The sequence below is a fragment of the Orbicella faveolata genome, unplaced genomic scaffold (assembly GCF_042242905.1).
Source record: "Orbicella faveolata isolate gen_17 unplaced genomic scaffold, um_ofav_v1 contig_1, whole genome shotgun sequence".
In the NCBI taxonomy this organism is placed as follows: domain Eukaryota; kingdom Metazoa; phylum Cnidaria; class Anthozoa; order Scleractinia; family Merulinidae; genus Orbicella; species Orbicella faveolata.
The window spans coordinates 34,629,954-34,655,315 of NW_028301536.1; the positions used below are offsets into that span (position 1 = coordinate 34,629,954).

General features: G+C 41.0%; 2 protein-coding genes across 3 annotated transcripts in view; one reads left to right on the plus strand and one right to left on the minus strand.

The window, feature by feature from the left end:
- LOC110047028 (ectopic P granules protein 5 homolog) overlaps positions 1–5,008 on the plus strand; it is a 28,207-nt gene extending 23,199 nt beyond the window's left edge. For both annotated transcript variants that reach the window (XM_020752749.2, XM_089273896.1), the window contains 7 exons: positions 210–273; positions 846–990; positions 1,083–1,439; positions 1,821–1,953; positions 2,592–2,801; positions 3,182–3,293; positions 3,522–5,008. In XM_020752749.2, coding sequence (XP_020608408.2) covers positions 210–273; positions 846–990; positions 1,083–1,439; positions 1,821–1,953; positions 2,592–2,801; positions 3,182–3,293; positions 3,522–3,764 — 1,264 coding nt within the window. In that variant the 3' untranslated portion in view covers positions 3,765–5,008. The remainder of the gene's footprint in view (positions 1–209; positions 274–845; positions 991–1,082; positions 1,440–1,820; positions 1,954–2,591; positions 2,802–3,181; positions 3,294–3,521) is intronic.
- A 2,291-nt stretch (positions 5,009–7,299) lies between these two features.
- LOC110047029 (uncharacterized) lies at positions 7,300–24,186 on the minus strand. Its single transcript, XM_020752753.2, has 11 exons — positions 23,714–24,186; positions 20,759–20,810; positions 20,323–20,395; positions 19,228–19,539; positions 18,636–18,764; positions 16,905–17,039; positions 16,195–16,326; positions 15,477–15,599; positions 14,308–14,421; positions 13,249–13,483; positions 7,300–11,705 (listed from the first exon to the last, which is right to left on the minus strand). Exons 1-11 carry the CDS (start codon positions 23,730–23,732, stop codon positions 8,326–8,328), a joined length of 4,704 nt encoding a protein of 1,567 aa, XP_020608412.2. The 5' UTR covers positions 23,733–24,186; the 3' UTR covers positions 7,300–8,325.
- Positions 24,187–25,362: the final 1,176 nt, after the last annotated feature.

The window sequence follows — 25,362 nt, forward strand, 5'->3', positions numbered from 1 at the left end:
GTGAAGACTCGTTTTGAGACAGAGGCAAAAGGCAACCCGGAAGTGACGTATTGTTACTCACCGTTTTCCGTTCAAGTTTAGAGAGTTTTTCTGCGTGACGGCCATCACATCTGAGCGAACATTTTCGGACGTTGACACAGTCATTAGAGGCAATATTGTTATAAACATTCGCTCGCTGTTTTAACTGAGAAGTAATTGTTTTCCTGTAGGTTAATCAGAGCTGCTGCAGGAATCGTGGTGTCCAGCGACGGTTCCATGCAACCTACACGTCCAGTAAGTTGCAATTTAAATGATGCTTTGCCATTGGTAAAATGTTCGTAACATGTGAATGCACCGAAAATAACGAATAAGTAATTCTAAAGATTATTAATTAAAACTTTCTATTGAACCAATCTGAAGAAGAGCGGACGTAAAGTGCGGGAAAACCCATAAGCCAAGTTTTGACTTGTATTGGGTTTTGCATGTGATTGGCTGAAGATGCGCTAGCCGGCATCCTCATTTTGAATGATTGGAGCAGGTTGTACGAGGTTCTGTATCGTAATTACAGAGCTCAGCAATAACAGATACCTCTAATCGGTATCGGAGAACCGTTCCCGTTTCTAGTTAATGGAAACTTTAATATTTTTACCCTCTCGCCGACTCCAAAACTCCAAAAGCTTATTTAAAAGTTTATTTAGGGGATTAAATTTAAATTTCAAGATTTTCCAGTAATAGGCAACATGTTTTTCGTTGATAATGTTGTTTATATAAGACATGAGAAAGGAGTACAGTTTAGTTATGCAGTCAAGAATAAAAGTAATATTTATTAATCTAGTCATGAAGACTGTTTATTTTCTTTCTTTTAGGACACTGCTGCTAAGCGCGCGTCCTATGTTCGCTGTGTAGCTAGTCTGCTGTCTAAATGTTCAATGAACACAAAACTTAAAGTCAAGTCTTACGGTCCTGTCATCGAGTTTGTTCTGAAAGATGTCCAGTCTGTTGCTGGGTCAGGTAAGTATTGATTAAATATCGAATTCTCTCATCGGGTGCTAGAGGAAATGCATGGAGACGTAAGAAGAATTTATATGTTGGTGTTTTTCCAGGTGTGGATCCTGCAAGCACTGCATCTGAAGTGTGCCTGATGATGTCCGAAGTACTCAATCTATTGAACAACTGCTCTCCCGTGGGGGATGTACTCAGTGTTACTTTAGACTTTGTATTACAGTTTATCCGGGAGTCTTCCTGTACCATGCTCGTATTAGCCTCCATCCCAGCAGCTTGTAGGACTCTCGCTAACATCCAATTCATGGTATCTGTTGTGGAAACTGGAATCGAGTCATTTTTTGCCAAGCATTTGCCCCCAACCCCTTCCGATTCTCAAGCGGACGCTGACGCGGGCTGGGGACAAGTGGTCACTAGTGTGGCAGTCCCAGAGCTCGCGCAAGATGAATTTGTTCAAGGTAGGTAGAGCGCTTTTCAACTGAGTGTGGAAAGTAATCAGGCAATTACTTTGGTTTTGGTTTTGGTTTTACTACGGTTTGAGATTGGCTGAGTAGTCTAATTGGTAAGTTATTGGTTTGGTTTTGGTTTTACGACACTCAATTAAAAACTGCTGTATAATTTTGTTGTTGTTGTTGTTGTTGCGGTTGAGGCGGGTCTCTTGCGTTATATTAAACTGCTATACTCTCGTTTCATTTTTGTCGTTCAGTGACTCGAAAAATTCCCAAAGACAGATGGGCATTTGCCTATTCTCCGTACTTGTAATTCTGCCTTGAGAATTGATATCTTTACCAGGCAAAGAGACTAAGATCATTTTTGAACTCGCTGTTCTTTTCTCACAGAGTGTGTCAAACAAGGCGCTCTACTGACTCTGTACACAAACATCCTCCTGAAGCTGTCCTTGTGCCAGAGCCCTGCCCAGGAGATGACTGTCCTGACCGATATGGTCACGTGGTGTACCCGCATGAAAGTCAAGTAAGATAGTTCATAATGTACGCTGATTTTAACATTCATGGGTAGTTATTTAGGCTTTTGTCCCGCGGTGTGGGGGGGGAGACTCGTATAAAAAGGACGGGGGTCCTCGTCGTACCTTATGGGGGTTAAAAACGGACTTCAGCCTCACAAGGTCCACAGCAGAAGCTTTTGCAGTACCTTTTAGGGTATTGAGCCAAAAAAAATGAGAGGAGATAGTGTGTTGTTTTAGAATTGGTACCTCTTAGGGGTGAAAAAAAAAAACAAGCCACGCCCACAAAACAGGATCTTGCTACCTCTTAGGGGTTATTTTCAAAATTTTGGACGAGTAGCCCCGTCCTTTTTATATTGGAGTGCGCCCCCCCCCCCCCTCCCCACCCCCCGGGTTTTCTAGTGTAATGTGAAAATTGCACGCGGCTTCGGACAAGTGTAGCTTGAAATTGGAGAAACAGCAGAATCTTTTGTCGGATCTCTTTTTAAGAGCGAAAATGAGCATTTAATTGCTTTCAAATTATTTTATATCAAATTGATTACTGATCTGATATCAAGATGCTCCAAACTCTACTATCGTTGCTGAGGCATTGCCTGGACAAGAAGATATTTGGATTTTTCATGATTAAGTTCTTTTATATTTTTGTCAGACGTGCATTTGAATCCAAAGTTGTGTTGCTGTGGCACAAGATTCTTCAGCTGTCTGTGAGACAGGTTTACTATGCGACTGGGCCGCTACATGACCTCACAAAACAGCTTTCATTCCTGGCGTCAAGTCTGCATTCCTTGGGAGAGGACAAAGCTTCGACTGGCTTGTTGGGAGCTATTGGGTTTGGAAAGAAATCTCAGCTTAGTGTACAGTAAGTATCACGTAAAACTACTCGAGATTTTTTACAGCGTGAGTGGAAACCAAGTTTGATTGAAGATCACTTCTTTATACGAAAGCAAATTTATCATCCCTGATTAAATAGGGATACCGTGCGGACCCTAAGATCTTGTAGGGGCACGGGCTGAATGTTATGGTTTCCCAGCTTCTTTTCATGGTTTGTGAAATTTGTTACAAAGATGAGAACTGTTATAAGTGCAATAAGTAATGACAAGTTTGTAATGATTTGCTCAATTTTCTTGTTATTTTTGGCACACGTCTGATGTTTATTTTCAAGGTTATTTTCTGTGTAACTCGGTGACAAAGTACCGTACGGTAAAATAACCCTTACTTCTTTTTCTTGTTTCGTTGTAGATTCCGGTTCATGTGCAGGGCATTAGAAGCATTTCTTTTGGCGCAGATGCCGTCTAATTTACTTCTCAGACTGGAAGCTAGAGCGCCAGGATATGTCCGAGAACCGAAAAGGGTGTGTACACGAAAGATTCTTCTTTTCTGTTATCGCTGAGCGCTGTTAAGATGGACCATTATATTTTGACGAGAGAGGAAGGTTGAGAAATTACGCCCAAAAAATTCCTACACAAGATGACGGATGGACGGACTGACTGCTTGCCTTCTCGTTTGCTTACTTGTTTGTCTGTCTGTCTCTCTCTTTGTTTGTTAATTTTTTGGATTTAATTTGTGCTCTTCATTTCAGACTAAACAGCAAGCATCTGGTGGGCGCGTTATTTCCTCCACTGCTGAAGCCGAACAAGCTCTGAGTAACTTGGAATCTCTTCGTGTTAACAAGCAGTACACGAGTTTAGCAGAGTGTATACTGGAAGCTCACACGTTCATCGCTAATCCACTACATTCTCTGATGGAAGGGCCGCAGTTTGTAGCCAAGCTTGTCCGACAGCTTTTTCCTAACGACAGAGCATTGGCTATCGTCGCGATATGAATTATAGGAATTGTGATAAAGATATAAATTATATATTTCCACAATTGTATCTTGTGTAAAGGTTATCAGAGGAAATAGCTGGTAAACCTGAACAGACAGAGTTAGATATTCAACGTGTCTGATCCGCAGCCACCCCCCACCCCCCAACCCCACACCACCTTTAGCAAACCACCCCCAGACCAGCAGAATTGTGGAGGCCTGGTTCATGCGTTACGCGTCACTTGCCAAACCATGGTGATGTTGCCGGTTTATCAACCGTACATCCCATAGCTTTGGTCAAACGAAGAAAAAAGAGTTACGACCCAGTACGATGGCTGTTTTAGAAAATCTATTTATCAAATTCAGTAAATCTGACTTTTCTTTATTAAATTTACTCAACCTTTCATTTTTCCTTTCCTAATGATGGGAAAATAAGGGAAGGTCTGGTTTTTCACTGTCGATCACTAAATGGCGTTCTTGGTAACTTTTCGCCATCTCGAGGACTCATCTTTGACCTTGTTGTTTAGCAATTATTTAGTATTTAGAGTTAACTTAACCTACCTGCTGAGTACTCCATCTAGTTTCGACAGTGTTTCTCTCCGCTGCTTGGAGAATAAAAACTTCTGTACCAGTCAGTGGAACAAGCCACGAAACCGCTTCTCCTACATTGTACTCAACTGGCAGAAGCTGTGGTCGGTATGTCGCTATTAACACGATTCTCGTGCGTGTCATTTCTTGAACCTCTCGATAACTCGAACCAAGTCCTTTCTAGGCTTTTCCGATTTCTGGAACCAATTTTTATTCCCCTCGAAGTTGGGGAAATCGAGTTTCCACCCTAGATGCGTACAATCCTCGGTGAATTGCGAGAATTTGCCTTGACTTTGATTGAGCAGCGAGAATCGGAAAATCTTCGGTTTATATCTTTTCAGCCGTGAAAAAACGGGTGAAAAAGTATGAGATATAAACCGAAGATTTTTCGATTTTTGTTGCCCAATCGGAGTCGAGGCAAATTCTCGTAAGCTGCCGAAGATTTGCGCATTTTTAATGATAGCTCAGTTTCCCCAAAGCGCTTGTTTTACGGACTAGTACATGGCAAAATTAAATGGATAATTTGTTGTTATCTTTATGTGAAATAGTTTGTACTGTACTGGAAAAGACAAACATGATTGTAAAATGCCAAAATTAAATTCAATTGTTAGCCAAATCATCTTGGCTTTAATGTGTTATAGATTTGTCATTAAAAAATCACAATGGGAAAAGTGTGATCTCTTTGTTTTGTGGTTTCTCGACTTTCGTGGCTTGGTGCAGGCAAAACTAAGTAGATAGTAAGCATACAGAAGTATGGGCATGAAACCGTGTCCGTTTCTCCCGCCGTTTTTTAAATATAGGCACGCAAGGCGTGCAAGAGTTATTTTTTGTGTGAAGTGTCGGAGATAGGAGCATTCATGGTACAGTAATGATTTGGTTAATTTGACATTTTTTTTTGGTTGCGATGTTACATCGGTTATGGTAAGATAGCTAAATAGTAAGCCATAAAATGTTTGACTAAACAAACTACAGTAATCTGACATGTCTCCAGATTAATGTAGATACCATCTTATTTTCTAACAGGCAATTTGATTCGTTCTTTGATACAACCCGGTGTAACACGCACACATGCATAACTCCCTCACTCACCGATCACATAACCCTTCCAACCCCCCAAGAGGAATTTTTGCTCAAACATACTCAAGTCAATTTAGGGACTTTTTCGCATTTTACACGAGACGTAAGTTTACCTTTTCACACAACACAACTTCACCGAAAATAGAAAGAAAGAGAAAAAAACCTCTGACACGTTGAAAGTCTGATTTAATTGAATTTACTCCCATATAAAAAACAAGTGTTAAGTTACCATTTGTTACTAACGATAGCAAACATCTCGCGGGAAAGAGTGGTGACGATTCGTCCGCTCTAACTGAATTTACTCCCTTGTGAAAAACAAAAGTGTCACATTACACTTTGTAACTAAAAAATAAAAATATCTCGTTATATTTGCATGCAAAAAGAACAAAACAATCGTTACCCGCACTTACTATTGTAAACGTTAGAACTGTTTCAAATCTAAAGTCTCGTCCACTCTAAAACATGTCCTAAGAACTAGAAGCGACGATTCGTGACCTCTAAGTGAACTTACTGCTTGTGAAAAACAAAAGTATCAAGTTACCTTTGTAACTAAAATAAAAATATCTCGTTGCATTTGCATACTACTAACTCACGAACTGTTTCAAACCTCAAGGCTCATCTCGTTCATTTAACTAAAACCCCCAGCCTAACCCACAGAAAATGTCGAAGTAAACCCAATATATGAATACTTCCTCCTCTTTTATAGAAGAATGAATATGGCCGTTCTGAACTTTGTCGGGATCAGATCTTCTCACATACCATTTACCTTTACAACAAGAAATTTGATTGGCTATTTATAGTAGATCCAATCTGATTGGTGTGACATACATACATCTCTCGCTCACCCATTGACCCGTAACATGCCCGACGCGCCGACTAAGAGGTATTTTTTTACAAAAAAAAAACTCAACAAATATGAAGAAAGGAGGGAGCTTGGGGCGAGGACAAACGCACTCGGGATCGGAGTGGAGGGAAGAGAGGAAACAGCGTTACGCTCTATCGCGCACATGCTGAGAAAGACTTGCTGTGAAATGAAATGTTTTAGTTTGGTTCAACGAAAACACTTCAAAAAGTCACCCTGAAAACTCGAGTCCTGTTAGTGCAACGGCTTAGTTTGTTGTTCAGCTACACATTTTACCGGGTGTTTGACGAATTGAAGGGTTTACTCACCCAAAACTTGAATTGTTCAACGATCAAAATATATCCCCCGAAATGACGTACGCGTCATGCGAATTTTGTCAGGCCAGAACAAACACATTTAGTACAACCATAGGAAATGTTTAATTTTCCCGAGGACTTCACAATGCTCATGTCAAAGAAAAAAAAATTGACGCTGGACAGTCGAAAAATTACAAATGAAGTATTTGTATTTCAAAGTGTGTTTCAGCGTATATTTTGCTGTTGCCTCGTCAGCCTCGCCGAAGTCGACAACTCAAAAAACGAAACTTCACTCGTTACAAGAATTCAGCACTTCTGGTCCAGTTAAATTCGATTCATTTGCTTTGACCAGGCCCCTCTGGATATCAGCCTCGTCGCTGAATGGACCACCCTGGCTAAATATAGTTTACCTTTACCTTTATTGAGCATGAAACTTTCGCTACTTCCGAAGGGATGTCACAGTGTGTATGCCTGCGTTTGTGTGTGAGAGAGTTGGGTGTAGGGGCGGAGGTGTTGAAAGGAGGGTGGGAGGGGCGATCGGTATTTTCGGCGCTTGACAGTATGTCCCTGACTAAGAGCTTTGACTGAAAAACTGTTCATGTCAAACCTGCCCTTCTACTCAATTGATGCCGAGAGACACATTCACATGACGAGTACCAAGAGCGCTGAAAATCAGTTCTTAGTCGTAGGTTTATCAATTAACCCCGGAATAACAACCCAAAAGAGAAATTCGTGAGGTATAAATAAATCATATTTAATGAAATTATTGGTTGGCTCGATGACCACAATGAACAGAACATTTTGTTTTCGTTGCCTCGAGGCAAATCTTAAAAATATTACTGACAAAACTAGAAAAATTCTTGCGACGTGTCACAACAAGTTAATTTTTGGTGCACACTCCTCACAATATCTCCGACAACAAAAATAAGTGGGACTACGAAAACATACAAAGCTGAAAGAAAGAGTTAAAGAAGCTACATCACGGCTGGCGAATCTTAAAATTAAACAAGTTCATCCATTCGTAATCCGCGGAGATCCTATCCAAATCTCAACTCTTGGATTTAATTTCAATTTCCCTCTTGATAAAAATGTATTGTCGTGTCTATATCGAAGCCGTGACATAACTGCTTAAAAAGACGAAGTGACCACTGAAAAACCCAGATTGACACGTTTCATGTGTTACGAAAAAATAAACTCAAAAATATATGATCTGTTTTGACCTTCTTGAAATCAACAAAATTAATGAATGCATTCAATATAGATATATCATTGTTTTTGCTCCTATTACAGTTACACCAACTATTGATTACCGAGTGCAATATATAAATTACCAACAATTGTTTTGTACATAACACCAGTGAAAAAATCAGTCGCCTATTTGAACTGTAGCATTGAAAAACGTAACCAAAGAACATCACGATAGCGAGAAAGAAACTCTTCGATTAAGTGACCTTGTTCAAAACTTGTTTTCAAGTGATAAATGAAGACTAACATTTTGACCTTGGCACTTACTTCGCGTGTGAGGTCTAAGATTCGCTTCTGATTGGCTGACAAGACAACACCTCCAATAAGATTGGTTAAAGCAAGCAGCACGGAATATCGTGAACCAATCAGCAAACACTACAGACATGAAAGCCATTAGAAAGCAACACTATATAAAGATTAAGCTAACGTTAAAGATAGGTCTGTTCTTAAGTCTTTTTATTCAATGCTTCACGTTCTTTCGTACTAAGTGTCCTCCTCCGTATCGCAATCAAGTTCAGAGGGACGTCACTTTAACTCCTCTTTTGCTGGGGTCAGAGTCCTTTTTCTGTTCGCGCCCGGATGTGGTTTTGAACACTCGACGAGAGCTGGGGCTGGATATTGGTGAATCTGTTGAGTCTCGCCTACTTTTCACCATCTGTTTCTTAACAGCGTTCTTATCTGAACCCTTAACAGTAATACTACGACTGCAATTCCCACAAGCACCACTGGACTTTGTACCTTTGAAATCCGGACGGCGAATCCAGATATTTTGCGTTTGTTCACAGCTGCACGTTGACGAGGCCACGCTTTCGGTATCTGCTGAACGAGGCGAATGGACCTTTGGTTTTCCTTTTTGAATCCACGCATTGCTTGCCTCGGGATGACCGGACGCATTCCGAGGATGCCCGAACAGGTGTCGTTCTTCCTCGGAATCTATCTCAAACTCTGAGCCGCTGTCCGAGTCACGGTACGATTTGAACTTTTGTGTAGTGTGTCTGTGGGTAGGTCGTGCGGTGTTGGAGCTGGGTCGAGACGTGGAGGTACCCGGCTGATCTGCTGCTGACTGGCTCGTCATTCTCGGCGAATTCGCCTCTTGTGGACCAAACTCCGTCATTTCGTATGTCTCCCCAAAGGAAGTGTTTGTCCACTGGTTTAGTCTGCGAGCTGTTGATGGAGACACCAGGGAGGTGCTATCTCCCTGCTGAGGTTGTCCGCTGCTTCCTTCCATGTTCCTATGCGCCATCACACCTCTGATCCTTGATACCACCGAGGCCTCAGCTGTACTCTTGTCTTTTGAGCTGTCACCTCTCTTGGGCTTGTGTGACACATGTAACGGGTACGAGTCACACAACAATGGAATTACTGCACAGCCATCGCTAGAGGAACGAGAATGTTGGCGTTTTTCCATTGTTTGTCTGCAGTAGCGAGGGTCGCCATCAAGCCTTTCATAATTTTGCTTAGAGGAAGCATCTCTCCGAGGCTGGCGACGATGCTTGGACAGCGAATCGTTGCTCTGAGTCCACTTCAAATGCGTGTTGTGTCTACTGTCGAGGGACGCACCACTATCTACACTGTTTGAATCAGTGCCACGCGCCTTAGCTCTCCTCTGCCTGCCCGCGAGAGCCCTGGGACCTACATCCGATCTGCTACGCAAGAGCGAAGGACTAGGTTCCACGTCCTGGACGGCACCATGGTTGGAGCTGGAGCTTGAGTGGGCAAGAGAGGCTGATGATCCATTCTTCTTTCTTCCCGGCTGCTGCGGATGTGCAACGGCCGCGTCGATGTCTTGTCTGGTGACTGGAATAACGGCAGCTTGGCCTCCTGGGTAGAATGGCTGTGAACCATATTCCTCGGTCTGCTTGGTGACCTGGTCGTGAGGGTACAGGGGCTGGGGAACCTGGCCGGGTTGCATGTTACTCGCCACACTTCCATGCTGAGAGTAAGCGGCAGCTTCGTAATCTTGTTTAGCAGCCTGTCGTACGGCCATGGGGTGCTGGGTAACCTGGCCATGAGGCAATGGAGACTGAGATCTTGGAGAATGATTCCTGACTCTTGCAACGTCACTTTTAATTCTGGCCTGAGCGTCCGCTGACCGCATGGTTGAAGGCATGCTCCGATAGTGTCTGGCAGCTCTGGAGGACACCGATTCGTTGTCCGTGGAACTTCCCGGTTTTACAGCCATCAGGTTGCGTAATGCCGCGGCTGAAGCAGTGGAGATCGCTTTGTGCTTGGAGTTGACAAGAGACTTAAGCAGCGAAACAGCTCCGAGTTCCCAGAGTAACTCTTGATCCTCGACACACCGAGCGGACAAGTTCCACAATGCGCCACATACATTACTAACCACTCTCAAGCTTGGCGAGCGCAGATGGGAGAGCACAATTTGAAAGCAACCACTATCACGCAGAGTCTTACGGTAATCTGGTCGCACGGCGATGTGAGAGGAAAGATTTCTCAGGATGCCACCACTGCTCTCTACCACGGAGATGTTCCCTGAGGGACTGGAGTAGTTAAGACACTTGACAAGGAACTTCAAGGCACCTGGTGATGCGCAGATCTCTGCCTTGTTATCAGAGCAGTGAGCTGAAAGGTTCCACAAGGCACTAAGGGTCGTTCTCAACGCGGGTTCTCCATGCACTCCTTGGGCCGCGGACAGCAACGCTTTTATTGCTCCTGCATCGCGTAATGTCTTGCGACAAAGTTCGTCGGCTCTCCAGGAAAGGTTCCTGAGCACACTAGCAGAGACTTGGATGATCTCTTCTTCTTCCACAGTGTACAGCTGAGCAATAATGGCGTCAACAGCGCCAGGAATACTACATAACAGGCTCTTATTTTTGGTGTTGCCGAAGGTCAGGTTGGTAATTGTCATACCCGCATACTTGCGCAGACTGATGCTATAGAAGTCTTTGCATTGTTCGTTCACTTGGTGATCGATTTGGACGAGTTCCGCGATAGCTTGAAGTCCACCAAGTTCGCAAATGGCCGTACGATGATCTTCTTCAAACGACAGTTTCATAAGCGCGGCAATAGCCGGAGCCGGCCCATAATCCATCAGCGGTGGATACCAACGCTCCGCGCAAGGATGCACTGGGAAACCTTTAAACTGCACAACGTCACAGTGCGCACGCGCAATTTCCAAGAGCCTCAAAACTCGTACTTCCCGTCGACCACGCCTATCTTCCACGTTTGAGTAAACGATGTTGTGCAACGCGAGGCCTGCTCGCGCGCGGGCTTCGCGACGTGCATTCTTGTCCGCAAAGTCTTTACCGTGAAGCAGATCAATAAGTAGCGGGAGACAGCCCGATTGCCGCATGGCTGCGCAGCTGTCCTTGCTGTTAGACATGGCTAACAAAGTCCTGGACATATCATCTTTGTCATGAGTTCCTAACATGGATAACAGCGACTGCACCATGTCAATTCGCGTGTCGAGGTCGTGATGAGTCGCCGCGGTGCTGGCGAAGCTGACCACGCTGGACGTTTCCAAACCATCTAATGCGTCGTGCGGTGAATAACAGATGGCTTCCAGACTTGACTGGCTGACACTCCTCATGAGGCCTCTATTGCTAGTGCCCGGCTCGCTTCCATGACGGTTTCTCACGTCTTGGCCACTTCTCATATCCTGGGGAGCAGCGCACATGATTGGTCTTTCTCTGTTGCTAGGCAACGACTGACTGACATGTCTAGCGTCCTCGTTCGGGGTGAGAGATGTCGGCTTGTAAGGTTCTGCAGCAACAGAAGCTATGGTTGAAGTCTGGGTCTGAGTTGCTGTTGGCTTGATGATTTGTAGCGAGGTTACAGGCGGTTTGTCTATAGGGGGGTTTACATTGACGATGTCTTTTGTGATTAGTGGATCCCCCTGCGCCAGTGCATTACCAGGTAAACCATCAGCTGCTAGGCCTGTTGATAAAATTCCAGACACTTACATTGAGAGCGAATAAAACGTTAACAAACCCAACCTCGTTCCCAGGGTCCTCTCTCTTCTTCCCTCGAGAAAGTACCCTGGTTGCGGCTGGTCACGTATGCCAACCAAAGCCGCACAGAGGGTGGGTCCTCAACTTAAATTTAGTCAGCACTGTCTAGAGAGGTGAACGTTGCGCTGCTATACAGACGTTATTCAATTGAAAGTGAAGCAAGTTGTTTGTCAGAGATCCTACCTGACCAATGCTTCGTCGCTATGATCTGAACTTCTATGAGTATAAGATGCTAATTGAGAGGGAACTTTGCTTATTTTTCAGTGCTTTTTTAAAAACCGTCAACAACCTGCTTCGGATTAGTTTAATCAGTTTTTCACAGCAAAAGAATTAAGTAACCGTCAAATTATCGACGGGATGCATTCAGCTAAATGAGAAGCTAGTTTCTTGGCCGAAAATTGGACTTACCGCAAAAACAGTTTTAAAACGAAAGCCGTTGGATTTTGCAAACGCGCGACCTATGTCGCTGTTGTCAAGTTCTTCATAGAATTTCTCACAGCAAGAGAACCGAATGACCGTCGAACTGTCGATTTGATGAATTCAATCAAATTCAAAGCTAGTCTCTTGGCCCAACACTGGACGTATCAAACTCTACTCGAAGGCATCAATGTCTCCGTTGTGATTTTGCCGATCGAAAAATATAAGCTGCTTAATCAAGTTATTAGTATTCAGCACTCAGTCGTTGTTGATGTCAAGTTTTTCGTATTTTGTTTTCGCCGCAAGAGAATGGAACGACCGTCAAACTGTCGATGGGAGTAATTCAACGAAATTCAAAACTACCTTTGTAGGCGAACAAACGACGTATTTAATTCTAAACGAATGAGTAAATACCTACGCTGTGATTTTGATCTGTGGTCGTCATTTCCAAGTTCTTTGTCAATTATTTTCACCACCACAAATTCCAAAGACCATCCAACTATCGATGGGAAAATTCAGCCAAATGCAGGGCTAACCTTTAAGCCGAACTTTGATGCATTGAACTCCGATATCGAATGTGTCAATGCCTTCGCTGTGAGTTCGGCCGAGGTTACAAATTCCACTCCCTACTGGGCTCAGCAGGTGAGCTCAGTGGAGACAAACTTTAACTGTCCTGCCCCTCCCTCCAATCATTTTTCTGGAATCTGCAAAAATCTAGCAGACACGTGACCAGCCGCAACCAGGGTACTTTCTCGAGGGAGAAAGAGAGAGGACCCTGGGAACGAGGTTGGGACAAACCATGCACAACATGATCACAGAATAATACTAACTTTATTTAACAGGGTTATTCCTACGTTCATGGCGCGTTACAACTATGCAATCAGTAATAAAATCTATCCACAAAAGGAACAAGGTACTTCTTGTTTCACGACCGCAGAAAATTCGAAAAGCTGAAGTTCCTAGCGGTAGCACTTGGTCGGAGCAAAAGAAATTCTGATTAGCTTTGATAAAAACAACAACAAAAGCACATGACCTCGAATGTTTTTTCTCACCTTGTGTCTGTTGTGCAAGTTGGTCCTGCTCGCTACAGAATCCGCTGTCTCTTCCAGGTACTGGTGGTCTAACAACAGCAATACCTTTGTCTGCGGCTTTTTCATCGTGAAGTGCCTGTACTTTACCCCCAGCCTCGGCAACCCCTGTGTTCCTGACCTCCTCTTGAATGGCCCGCTGCTCTTCAAAGGTCATTCTGTACGATCGATTTGATGAATGGTCTGAACCGGGTCGACCCTTTAGAACAAACAATAATTTATTAGCATCTCTCTTGGAAATTAGTCCAGGAAGTTTAGTTGACTTTCGGTCTATGCAAATCACCATATGGCGAATAGTTTTTTGCACGAAACGACTTGCTTCCAACAGCAGTAGAGTACTCCTACATCTACATAAGGAAGGGGGTAGGTGGGGGTCCTGCAAAGCGATATATGCCTCACCGCAAGACTAACCACTCCTTAGTTAGGCATGAATGGGCAGACATTCGGGAAGAAATTTTTTCTGCACGCTGCACGCTAAAAAGTGGAACTTGGGGCAGCCTGGTAACTTATGATGAAATAGCATCTCACCAAGGGGCTGTCGCTCTATTCCTATCAGTTGAAGGAAAACCAACTAATTTCCCAATTCATTCTGGAATCATTCCAAAAAAAAAAAAAAAAACAATCAGCACTAAAAATGCACTCTTTGATCCAAGTAAAATTATCTTAATATCCATGGCAACTATACACTTTATCATTTAATGCAGTACGCAGATGCAGAAAGTGATATTTTCACCCTACCTAAAACATGTACAACTGCTTATGGCCTTAATTCTTTTAGTCAACAGGCGGAAAAATCCTGGAAGGCACTGCCAAATCAATATTGCACTGCTAGATTTCAACACCTTCCGCAAATTAATTTTGTCCTGTAATATTGCATAAATTTGTCTGCTTTGTTCTGATTTTTCTTTCATTTTTTTAAATTTGTGACATTAGGTAGCTCAAGAAATTAGCAGTGACACTACCCAAAATTTGAGGGTAAATAAAGTTAATGATGATGATGGGGAAGATGACGACGATGCTTACCCCACAAGACTGCCGTTCGTCTTCCATCCAGGGTGGGGTCAGATAGATGTTTTCTTCTGATGGGCGGCGTGAGTTCTCCATTGATCTTGTTTTACGATATTGTGCAGCAAAGTCCTGTGTACAACAGTATCGTTGATTGAAGGCTTTCGTGCAAAAATGGCGTATGTAGCATTTTGGGTCGATTTTTATTTTTTGCAGGATCGAGCTAATTTTCGGCAGACTGACTTGTTTTGACATGAAAAGCATCGTTGCGTAATTGTTTTTGTTGATTTGCACTTCGTTTTCGAGAAATAACGTATGCAGAAAAACTCAGTTTTCCGAGCGGCATCTTTTGGAGCGAATCCTTCGAAGGTGGATTTTGACGCAGCGCGAACTTAAACGGTTACGTTTAGCAGCTTCGACAGCAAGATTTTTTTAAAATAGATATTTTGATTTTTGAAAGACGTAGAGAAATAGACCGGAAAAAAAATCGACCAACCTCGTATCGAATTAGTGTCACAACAAAACAAACTCGGATGCGGCCCGTTCAGCGCCTTATCAGTTTGTGCTAACGAAGCAACAGTAAGAGAATTGCGTAATTATATAAATAATAAACCTAGCGGCAAATACCACGCTTCGGTGACTTCACCGTTTAGCAAGACAAAGGTTTCTTTTGTTTTTGGCTCAACTAAAGATCTCCAAAAGATACCCTTGGAAAACTGAGTTTTTTGCATACGTTATTTCTCGAAAACGAAGCGCAAATCCACAAAAACAATTACGCAACGATGCTTTTCATGTCAAAACAAGTCAGTCTGCCGAAAATTAGCTCGATCCTGCAAAAAATAAAAATCGACCCAAAATGCTACATAAGCCCTTTTTGCACGAAAGCCTTCAATTAATATCTCCACAGGCTGCCATTCAAAATGTTAAATCTGTTTTCCAGTGAGTTATTCAATAATCATAATTCTAGATCCCATGTTCTTTGCTAAAATGCTCATTCACGAATTATCAAATAGAATTTTTTCAAAATTTTGGACAAACTACATCTAAGGATCTTTCACAGCGAAAAATTACAATGTAAGAACTGCTTGTCCTTGATCTACGACAGAACCCTGTCAGTGTATCAAAAAAATACTGTTTGATGTTCCTTTATAGTTTACAGTTTATAGCATCAACATGTTTGTACTCACTCTTGTGGAGTCTATCTCATCTTCCTCATGCCAGGGCGGTGGCTGCCCCTGTCTCATCCTTTCCTCCATCACCATATTATTGATACTAAAGTTCTTTACCACTGGTTCATCTGTTACAAAAGGCTGTAAGAAATGCAGATGATTTAAGCTTCATTGAATAAGAACTCGAGTAACTGTCAAAAACTTGTAGACAACAAACACAGTGACCATCAACACTAGCCGATGCCACCTTTCATATCCAAAAAATCTTGACTGCTGTCAAATAATCAGAAGTGTGTAACTGCAGATGCATACATACATGTGCAGATGAAAAACTCCAAGCAGTCAACCAGTCAACTTAACATATTGTCAATACCTATGCAGTTGAGAACACCACATGAAGAGGGGAGGGGGGGGGGGGGGGAGGGGGTGCAGATGGTAAAACCAAGGCTTTGTGAGGAGCGACATTAATATCTTATCTGCTAGAATAGGACTTTTTAGTCTTACAGTTTTTTCAATTTAAAATCAAGGGGGATGGCATAACAAAATCGACATGCTAAGCTGTTTTTTTTAAAGGACCATTTGCCACCCCTTAATGACAACATTATAATTCTGGTGTGAAAGTATAATGACTTTGGTCTTTGTTTAATACTCTTGAAGCAGGTAACAAGTAATGTAATCACCAACAGAAGCAAAAAGAAAACAGTAAAATAACTGAGAAGTCAAACAGTGAACCTACCCTTACAGGCCCATCATCCTCTTCATTCCAGGGGGGAGACAGGCATATGTGCTCATCTGATGGAAGCCTGCTCAATTGCTGACTGGCCAAGCCTGATGGGGGTTCTTGTTTTCCAGACACACGACTGAAGTCCTGGTAGTTAGGATAAGCAAGACATAAGCTTTGACATAAAAAAAAAAACTGTTTTCAGCTACCTAAAGTTCCACTGAAGCCAATGTGAGCGACAATCATACGAGGTTACAGGGTGTAAATATGTCAGGAATTAAGTCCTGCAGAAAATATCCAGGCAGACAGACAGTACGGTGAGGATTTTGGTTGTTCCCCTTTGAACCCTAAAACCTTCCTATAACAATTCTGTAAGGAAGGTGAAAAGTGACTAAAACTCATCCAAGTTTTACATGTAACAGAATAGTGAAATCCCATTCTTTTAACTGCCTTACTCTTTGGGAATGGAAACTGGTTCAAAAACTTAGGCACATGTAGTTTAAAAATATTGAGGATAATTTTCCCCATCAAACTTTTTGTCAAGAGAGCGAAAAGAAGCTTAAAACAGTTGTGAGGGTAAAAAAATCAAGGTTTCCACTGCAGCTTTTGCATCATGCAAGCAATGCACTGCTCGTTTTTCTTTGCAATCAAAATGGATTAAATTGGAAGATATTCCTATGAATGGTAACTAAGGGTACAACTATACATAAAAGAAAAAGGCTCACCCTGACTGAATCCACCTCGTCATCATGCCAGAGAGGTGGTCTTCTTATGTGCTCTTCAGCAGCTCGCTGATATATCACCTCATCTGTTCTCTCCATATACTTTTCTTCCTTCTGTCGATCATTTCCTGTAAAATCCTTGACACAAAAAAATGGAGAGTCGATTAGTCTTTCAGTAAATATCAATAGTAGTTTGTTAATTAATCTGTTTGTCAAAATAATACAACAAATGGCTTAAGATTTAAACGAACACTAATCATCAGTGTTCATTAGCTTTGAACAAGAAGATCTTTTAGATCTTACAACCGCGCTTTTAAAAGTTAACTGTTTTGGTAGCACTACAGTTGCAATGCAATGCACATTCCAAAGCAGTCCTTGATGATTCATTGATTACTGCAGACACCACATCACTTGATCAACACAACCTGTATTATTACACCATCAGTCGTAGCCCTTATGAAATCTCCGATGACGTAATTACTTCCGGCACATGTCATAATATGGGATTATTAGTGACCCGAAGGAAAAAAAAAAACGAAAAAAAAATTGGTTTTGAACCTATTTCCAGCAAATTTGATACACCGGAAGCTGAGAAAATTACCCTATTTCTGGCCATTTTTCAGCTCTTTTCATCATATCCCCCCTCGGGAGGGTTTTGTAAAGTTAGCGAATTAGTATGCAAGTCACCATAATGGTAACTGCCATCGGCGAAATGTTTATTTGCTCAAAAATTGCGGCCAAATCTTTTGGAGATGGAAGTCAGGACATTTGTAAGGATACAGAAAGTAATTTGGGACCAGTCGCTGGCTTGTAAGGCTGAAATTATCCAGAAGTAAGCTTCTTTTAACTTGAACTTAACAAAGGCGGTGCGCAAATTGAATAAATTATTGGCTCTTCTCACTGTCTCGTTCTGTTTTTTGTTTCGTTCTCTTTTGGAGCCCGCCGAGGTCATTTTTTCGTCTAAATAACCTGAGCAAAGTTTGAAAAAGATGTTCCTCTTCAATTTTCAGTTCTCAGGCAATAATCCTGGATTTTTTTTACTGAAAGGTCGGTTCGTGTTATGTTCATGTGTTTCGGTGGCTATGGGCGACCATTGCTTCCTTTGTTGACTCAAGCAATGAAGCGAGGTGACAAAAAAAAATCTAACTATATTTAGTTCTGGTTTTGTTTGATTTCGTTGAAATTTTAATATGATGAAGCTGGATTGTTAAGGAACAGATTTTACTACTGCCGATATGAGGTACCTATTAACGCTAAAGTGATATATCGCTCCGAAGTCAGGGTTTTGAAGAGATTTTTTTGCAAAGCGTGAGTTTGACGTGACTTTGTAATCTGAGATTTTTGTTGACCCTGAAGAAACAAGGTTTGGCGAGTAAACATTACAGATTGCATAATTCAAAGTTGGCCGAGTGGAGACCTGCGTCTGGTCTCCAACAAAAAAAATAAAATAAACCACGGATAGAACATGAACCGCACTCGGCCCATGGCCGCACGGTTAATTAGCCAATATCTATGACACCATTCTAGCCCCCTCGAGACCATAGTGAACATCATATAAACCTTCTTAACATTCACATTTTTATTGTGGCTGATGATGTTCAGTGGAACTGAATGATACACTGTATATTCTACTTTTAATAACATTTTTTAATTGTGCACTGAGTACAGTTTTACATTTTAAGCATGATTCGAGAGCAGGAACACAATATTTTGATTGTAATCATCATTAGTTACCTTAACAGAATCAACATCATCTTCCTCCCACACATGCACATCAGGAGTTTCTTTTTGTTCTTGGCTGACAACTGGTTGATGTTTGGCTGACTGAACTGGTTTCTTTCCTCGTTCACTGACTCCAAAGTCCTGAAAATTAAAAAAGGGAGATATGAACCAGGGTGAAAAGAAAATCATTTTTACAACCTGACCTTCACACCGCAAGTTGTGACTAGTATGTAGCTGGACTGTCATTTTCACTAGTACCTCATCCCATCCCCAGCCCCCCCACCCAAAAACACCCCTTCCCATGACAGTCAAACTCACAAAACAGTAAACACCTAAAATATGTCTGGAATGTTTATGGTGTTATAACCAATCATGAGTGACAGGAGCAATCAGTTAAAATCTAAAATTAAAATAATAATTTGATCTGATCTGATTCGGTCTCTTACAGTACTTCCTTAAAAATTATATAATTAACTATTTATAAAAATAAGTTCTTGCATACATTGTAAACAACTGTTAGGAATAATAAACTTATGACAACCAATAAAGATGAGAAATCTGATTTATAAAGCATTTCCAGTCACTTTATTACCAATCTGCTTACCTTGACAGAATCACTTTCCTCTTTGTATGCAGACGTCACCATTATGTTAATATTCTCCTTGTTCAAAGGATGTCTGTACAGCTTTGGTGACATATTTGGCTTCTCTAACACTACCTTGGTACTAGTTCCAGGCATTTGTTCATTGTTGATTGGGCTGTCAGTATTTCTCTTCAGGCTTTGTGTCTGTGGTATATTTGGGATGGGACCATTCTGATTCAATGGCAGTTTTCTTCCTGGATTTACAACAGGTGCTGAGGTGGGAATGGATCTTTGGGCCATTTCTTGTCGAGGTACCTGGTTGCTTAATTTCTTCTGTAAGAAAAGTTTATAAAGATTGTTAGTAATTTGATAATTTAACCAGTGAGTACATTTAATGGCAAACACGTCACCAACATATACACATACATGGATCCATCGTCATTAAACAGTTAACTCATTTTATTTGTAGCCCAGAACTAAAATTCAACTACACTGTATTTTAAGTTTAAAGTTCATGAGCACATCTTGACAAACCATCAGTTATAAGCAGTTTTATATACTCAAGCCATACAAAGTATCTGCAAGTGTATTCACAAGTAGGAATATAGTGGAGCAACCGACAGTAAATTGAAATTGAAATTTGGCCGTTTTTCAGATGTGTTGCATACATGTATATGTACATATCACTTATTTATCACTTTATCAGCCTATGATTATCTCTAAACATCTTCAGGAACAGCTGTGCACTTAATGAAGCAACCCTTTCTGAACAAAGTTGAATGTTTTTTTATGGTTGGAAAGCCATCTTTTCTACATGTTATTTTAAACCATTGTCCACCAGTCTGGGAAGGGGAATGTAGGAACCCTATTTTAAGGCAGTCAAATTAATGTCCTTTCAATTCAGAGAATGTTCATCTACAACATAGAAATGAACTTTACAGTCTCGCATGTGTAAATGTTTCAAGGTGAGTTTAATTTTTGCAAGTTTTCTTCCCAGCAATCCATCTCATTGTGGGTTTACTTTTCACTGAATGGATGCAGCTTCTGTTTGAGGTTACAAAGCTTGTGCACATTTTGTTGCAACACCCAGATATCTTATGAAGTGTTTGAACTCACCGCAGTCTGTTGTTGATTCACTAATGTCTCAACGTCACTTCCTCCTGATTCCTCCTCTTCTGACAGTTCCCACCTAGAAAAAAAATTCAAATGATCATTGACTAATTCATCTTATTACAACCAAACCAAATGAAGTTCATCAGTAAATGATTGTGAAAACTGATTTATCCATTGATCAATGGAATTAAAATATGATTTAGTTACCTATACAATGATCTCCCTTAGGAAATTAAGCGGTTTCCAAATTGCAGGAAAATGCATCTCTGCAAGTCCAGAGGATTTCTAAATCCCCTCCACCCACCTTGCAAGGCTCTTTGGGCCTTATATTTTTTCTGCCTGGTTATCATAGCCTAATGCCCGCCTGCTGAAAAACTTACTGAAACCCCTGCAATAAGCAGAAACCTAAATTGTATTCTAATTAGATTAAGTCACTTACCTAGGGGTTTCTCTTACATCAAGTTGATCAATGTTCCTATCAAAAATGTCATCTAAAAAGAAAGTTAAAAACTTTCCATTAACAACAAAATAATGTAATGTCCCACCAAGCTAAGAAATGGAAATTTCCACTAGCTTCCCATCCATCTCTCATTAATTTTTCATACTCTCCCTTCAAATAAACAGCTTTTGCAGAAAGTGCCCAATCATAGGCAGTGGAGCAAGGGGGGCAGTATTGGCAGTATTGCCGAAAATACCACTAGCGCAGCATAAAGCTGGTTTGACATAATATTCCATTTTGTAGTCTTTCTACAAATCATTTCAAATCATCATGCTTGCACTTGGCAAAATAATCTTTTGTAGGACTTTTGAACAGCATCGGAGACTACTGAGCGCACATTTTCTGCCCTACAAAGACTACAAACCTGCCTTAGAAGTACTTAGAAGAAGCAGGATCGTCTAAGCAACTGCCTCCTCCTGCAGTCATAAGTCTATTACGGACACATTGAGCACCGTAGACATTGCAAAGAACTTTGTTTGTGCAAATGAACAACGCAAATACATTTTGGAAAATGCGAGTAGAGGTTTGTGCTTGTCCCCCGGGCCATCTTTCAAAATGCCTTGCCGTCTCTGTGCCTAAACACACTATTGAACGCACTGCACTAATCTTTGACAACGACTAATAAGACCATAAGATTTGGATGATAAGCTCTTAAAACTGAAAAGACATGATTGTACACATAAGCTCCCCTTCAAACCTTCTCCAAAGAGAAAACTAACTCACACACTAGAAACTCCCCTCCTGAATAAACATCATGTAGACTTATATGCTTACATTAGGATTCACTCTTAAAACAGAAAAATTCCTTAGCGATACCACTTCCACCAACATAAGTCAAGCTTTTAAAGTCAAAGGTCAAATTCAGAGTCATTCCATCAAGGATCAGAAGTGCTTAGAACTTTAAGTAAAGGTTTCATTCTAGGTGGCTTTTCACACCATGGATGGACTGGGCATAACTAATCTGAAGCTACTTGCCCCTGAAGGGATGCTAATCTATTTCAGGTTTTGATAGGTTGCTTTTAACTGCCCCATGTTTAACCTGAATCTTATGACGCAAAGTCATAAGAGTCATAACACTCTATGAACAAATTATAAGACCAAATACTTTATGAGCAGGAAACAGACACTTGTCCCCTGGTATACATTTCTTTGTAAAAATTGGCAAGTTTGGGCGTCCATATTTCCATGAGTTTGCAAACGGTTTCTTATTAAACTTTGCATGTTTCTACTAAATTCACTATTTTTTGTTTGAATGAAAAAATATCTATTAAGCATGCCATCATAAAAGTGGTCCACTACTTTCTTTTAGAAAGGTTCCCCCTTGCTGTTCCCTTACTGTTCACATAAGAAGATCTACAGCAGAATCAACCTCATACCCAGAGTCTTTGTAACCCATGACCAGCAGTTGAAAGTGAGTAAACCTGGAAATTTATGACTTTAAGTTGGAAAATGTTGGACTTCCAGTTTATTTGTGTATACCTAGCTGACAAAAACGTGGCTCAATTGAGTTGCTATAATTTTCCTTTTGCACATTACCACAGTCACTGGCCAAACTCATACTAGATATGAATTATCTGACACCGTATTTATATTAGGAGACAATCTAGCTATCTGAGACGATTTATCGGTCTCAGGCAGATAAATCATCTAGGGAATAAATCGGGCATTTAGACAAATATGTGGTCTACGAATCAGAAGAAGACCAATTTGGGTACATGATTCGTCTCAACACTGGACTTCATACTTACACGATTTACCTGTCTCGGGCAACTAATTCATCCCAGACGGATAATTCGCCCCCAATATAAATTTGGCTATTGTTTTTTAAACCAATCAAAATCCACCCTGTGATGAAACTTGCTTGTTTTATCAAGGATGCACTGTAAGAAAGGGGAACTCAAGGAACAAGATTTAGACAGAATGTACCACACATGTGTTAACTCCCATACAATAAGTATGTGATCTTATGTCGTAAAATTCAGAGAGCAATAATAATTAAGCTCATGATTTACAATCACTTTTGAAGTCATTTGACTGACATAGCTTAATAGCCTCTGAATTGTACTCCACTCAGTCTAATGACTAAATAAAAATTGATGATTTTTTTTAGAAAATGAGACAAAACCCTTGATCTTGTATGAAAAAAATTAGAGAAAAAAATTATATAAGCTAACGATAAAGTTATTCTGAATAATAAATGGCACAAAAGGAATTCTAATGTTGATGCTTCAAAGAAATTTGTGAATGGTTATAAGGCTAAAATTACACCTCGCAAAGTTCGATACTTCAAACAACTGTACCTGTAACGTAAAATGTAAAGCCACCACAATGACAAAGAGCCGTTATAATAGCCTACAACAATTTATCGTTCTTGGAAAAGAAAATCGTTTCAAATACTTAAAGTATTTTCTGAGACAAGAAAATAGTTCAATGCTCGCCGTAAATGACAAACGTCTTCAAAATATTCCATTAGGATGTCATAACATTTGTGAGAGAGACCTTTTACGCTCTCCGCCAAAACAACTCAAAACAAGCATGCGAGAACCGCACACATAAACACAAGTTCCACGATAATGACATGCTCCTGAGACTGAAAATCCTATAGTCATGTTCAATAAAGAAAACTCATCAACACAGACTTGTTTTTATTTTAACACAAGAAGGGAATTTGAAACAAAGAAAACCATCTGCTAAACTCGTTGACAGCCAAACAGTTCGTGATTGCATCGCTTTGGTATTTTCGATGTTCGACGAAAACAATTCTACTTAGTTGTCATGCAGCTTACACTCCCAAAAACAACAGTTCCCACAACTGCGACTGGTAATACATCCGTAAGCAAGAAAACAGCAATTAGTGCCTCAAATAAATGAGTTCACCGTCACTTCAAAGCTTACCTATTTCATCTATTTCCATAGCACGAACAGAACTCTTCGCTTCCAAATTGCTGCAGCTTCGTCTGAATCCCCACAGTCGCTGATACACTCGATAATTGAAATGGTTTCCAAAGCACTTCCCAAGCGGTTTAACTATGGCGGCATTCTCAAAGAAGTTATATCAGAAAGAATATCCTACGATTATATTGTCGGCAAGCGCAAGAGGGTTGAAAATTGTCCAATAAACCTCCTACACTTCCCGAAAGAAAAGACCGACAATGAAATGAGGGTTTACATGAAACAGACCATTACCGACATACAAGTCAAAACACGCGCACTACGAAGACGAAACATCCACAACCTTGTTCTTGATTCATTTGCGAGAAAGGCTTCTGTTAGTCATTCAAAATATTCCCGCAAAGAAACCCTCCAACAACAACAGAGTCGCCGACATCTTTTTATGATGAAGCGTCTAGGGACACTGTGGGTCATTTATGAGGGAACCCCACGGGCACCAAGATACGGGCACGTGTTCCGAGTGGCTAGAACTCAATCCTCTCCGGTTCTCTGGGGACTTATTCCTCCCGATGCCAGGCTAGCGGTGCTTTCCAAGTAATTATTCATTCGTTCTTTCCAAAGGGTCCGTTTTTTGTAGAACTTTATTTGCGGTAGTTTCTTAAAAAAGCTAACATTTCGAGCGTAAGCTATTTGTTCATGGGACCAAAGCTGATGAAGAGCAGTAGCCAACAAAACGTCCGCTTTCTAAAATTTGCTACGGCGGTACGTTAATTTCTAGCTGTTCTATTCAGTGTGGGCCTTACATTTCTCACGTCTACCTTACCCTGTTCGTCAATTGTTTAGAACTGCCTTATGTGAAGTTTTTTCGTTTCTGTTTTTCTTGAGAATGTGTCCGGGACCGCGTAGCTGGCGGCATTTCGTGGGCGAGTCCGCGCGGGTCTATAAAGATCTATAAATGTGGTTACCTACTGTCACTTAGTATGGCACTTTTGTAAAGCTAGCGATACTAGAAAACTGGAGAGAATACAAGAAAGAGGCATCAGAGCAGTTTTTAAGGACAACAGCTCAAGCTATAATCAACTGATCGCAAGGGCCGGTCTGCCCACATTACTTAATAGACGACTTCAAGACCTCTCTATTTTGATGTATAAAGTTAAATATAAGTTATGCCCCTATTATCTCTGTGATTTTTTCAGCAATAACCCTAGTACGTATAACTTAAGACAATCTGACTTAACAATGCCAAGGTTTAACTCGGTGAAATATGGTAAGCACTCGATCAGATATCTAGGACCCAAATTGTGGTCAAAATTACCAAAGAGCATAAGAGAGACCACATCTCTCAGCACTTTTAAGACGAACATCAGAAATCTCAACAATCTTGATGCATTATTAGATGATGGCTGCAGAGGCTGTCGGCTCTGCTCCTCCTAAAGAGTTTTTTTTTTTTTTAAGTATGTATTATTGTATTATAAAATCCACTGTACATAGTCTCATAACATATTTTAATTTGGATTTAAATTTTACTGTTGTAAATAGCTATAGCTGTTACCGCCAAATATTTTATGGTTTTTAATTTCCTTTCTAGCCTTTAAAGTTTCTTTGTATTAATCATAGGACGTCCTTTTTTGTGGTTATTTTTGCGGATGTGT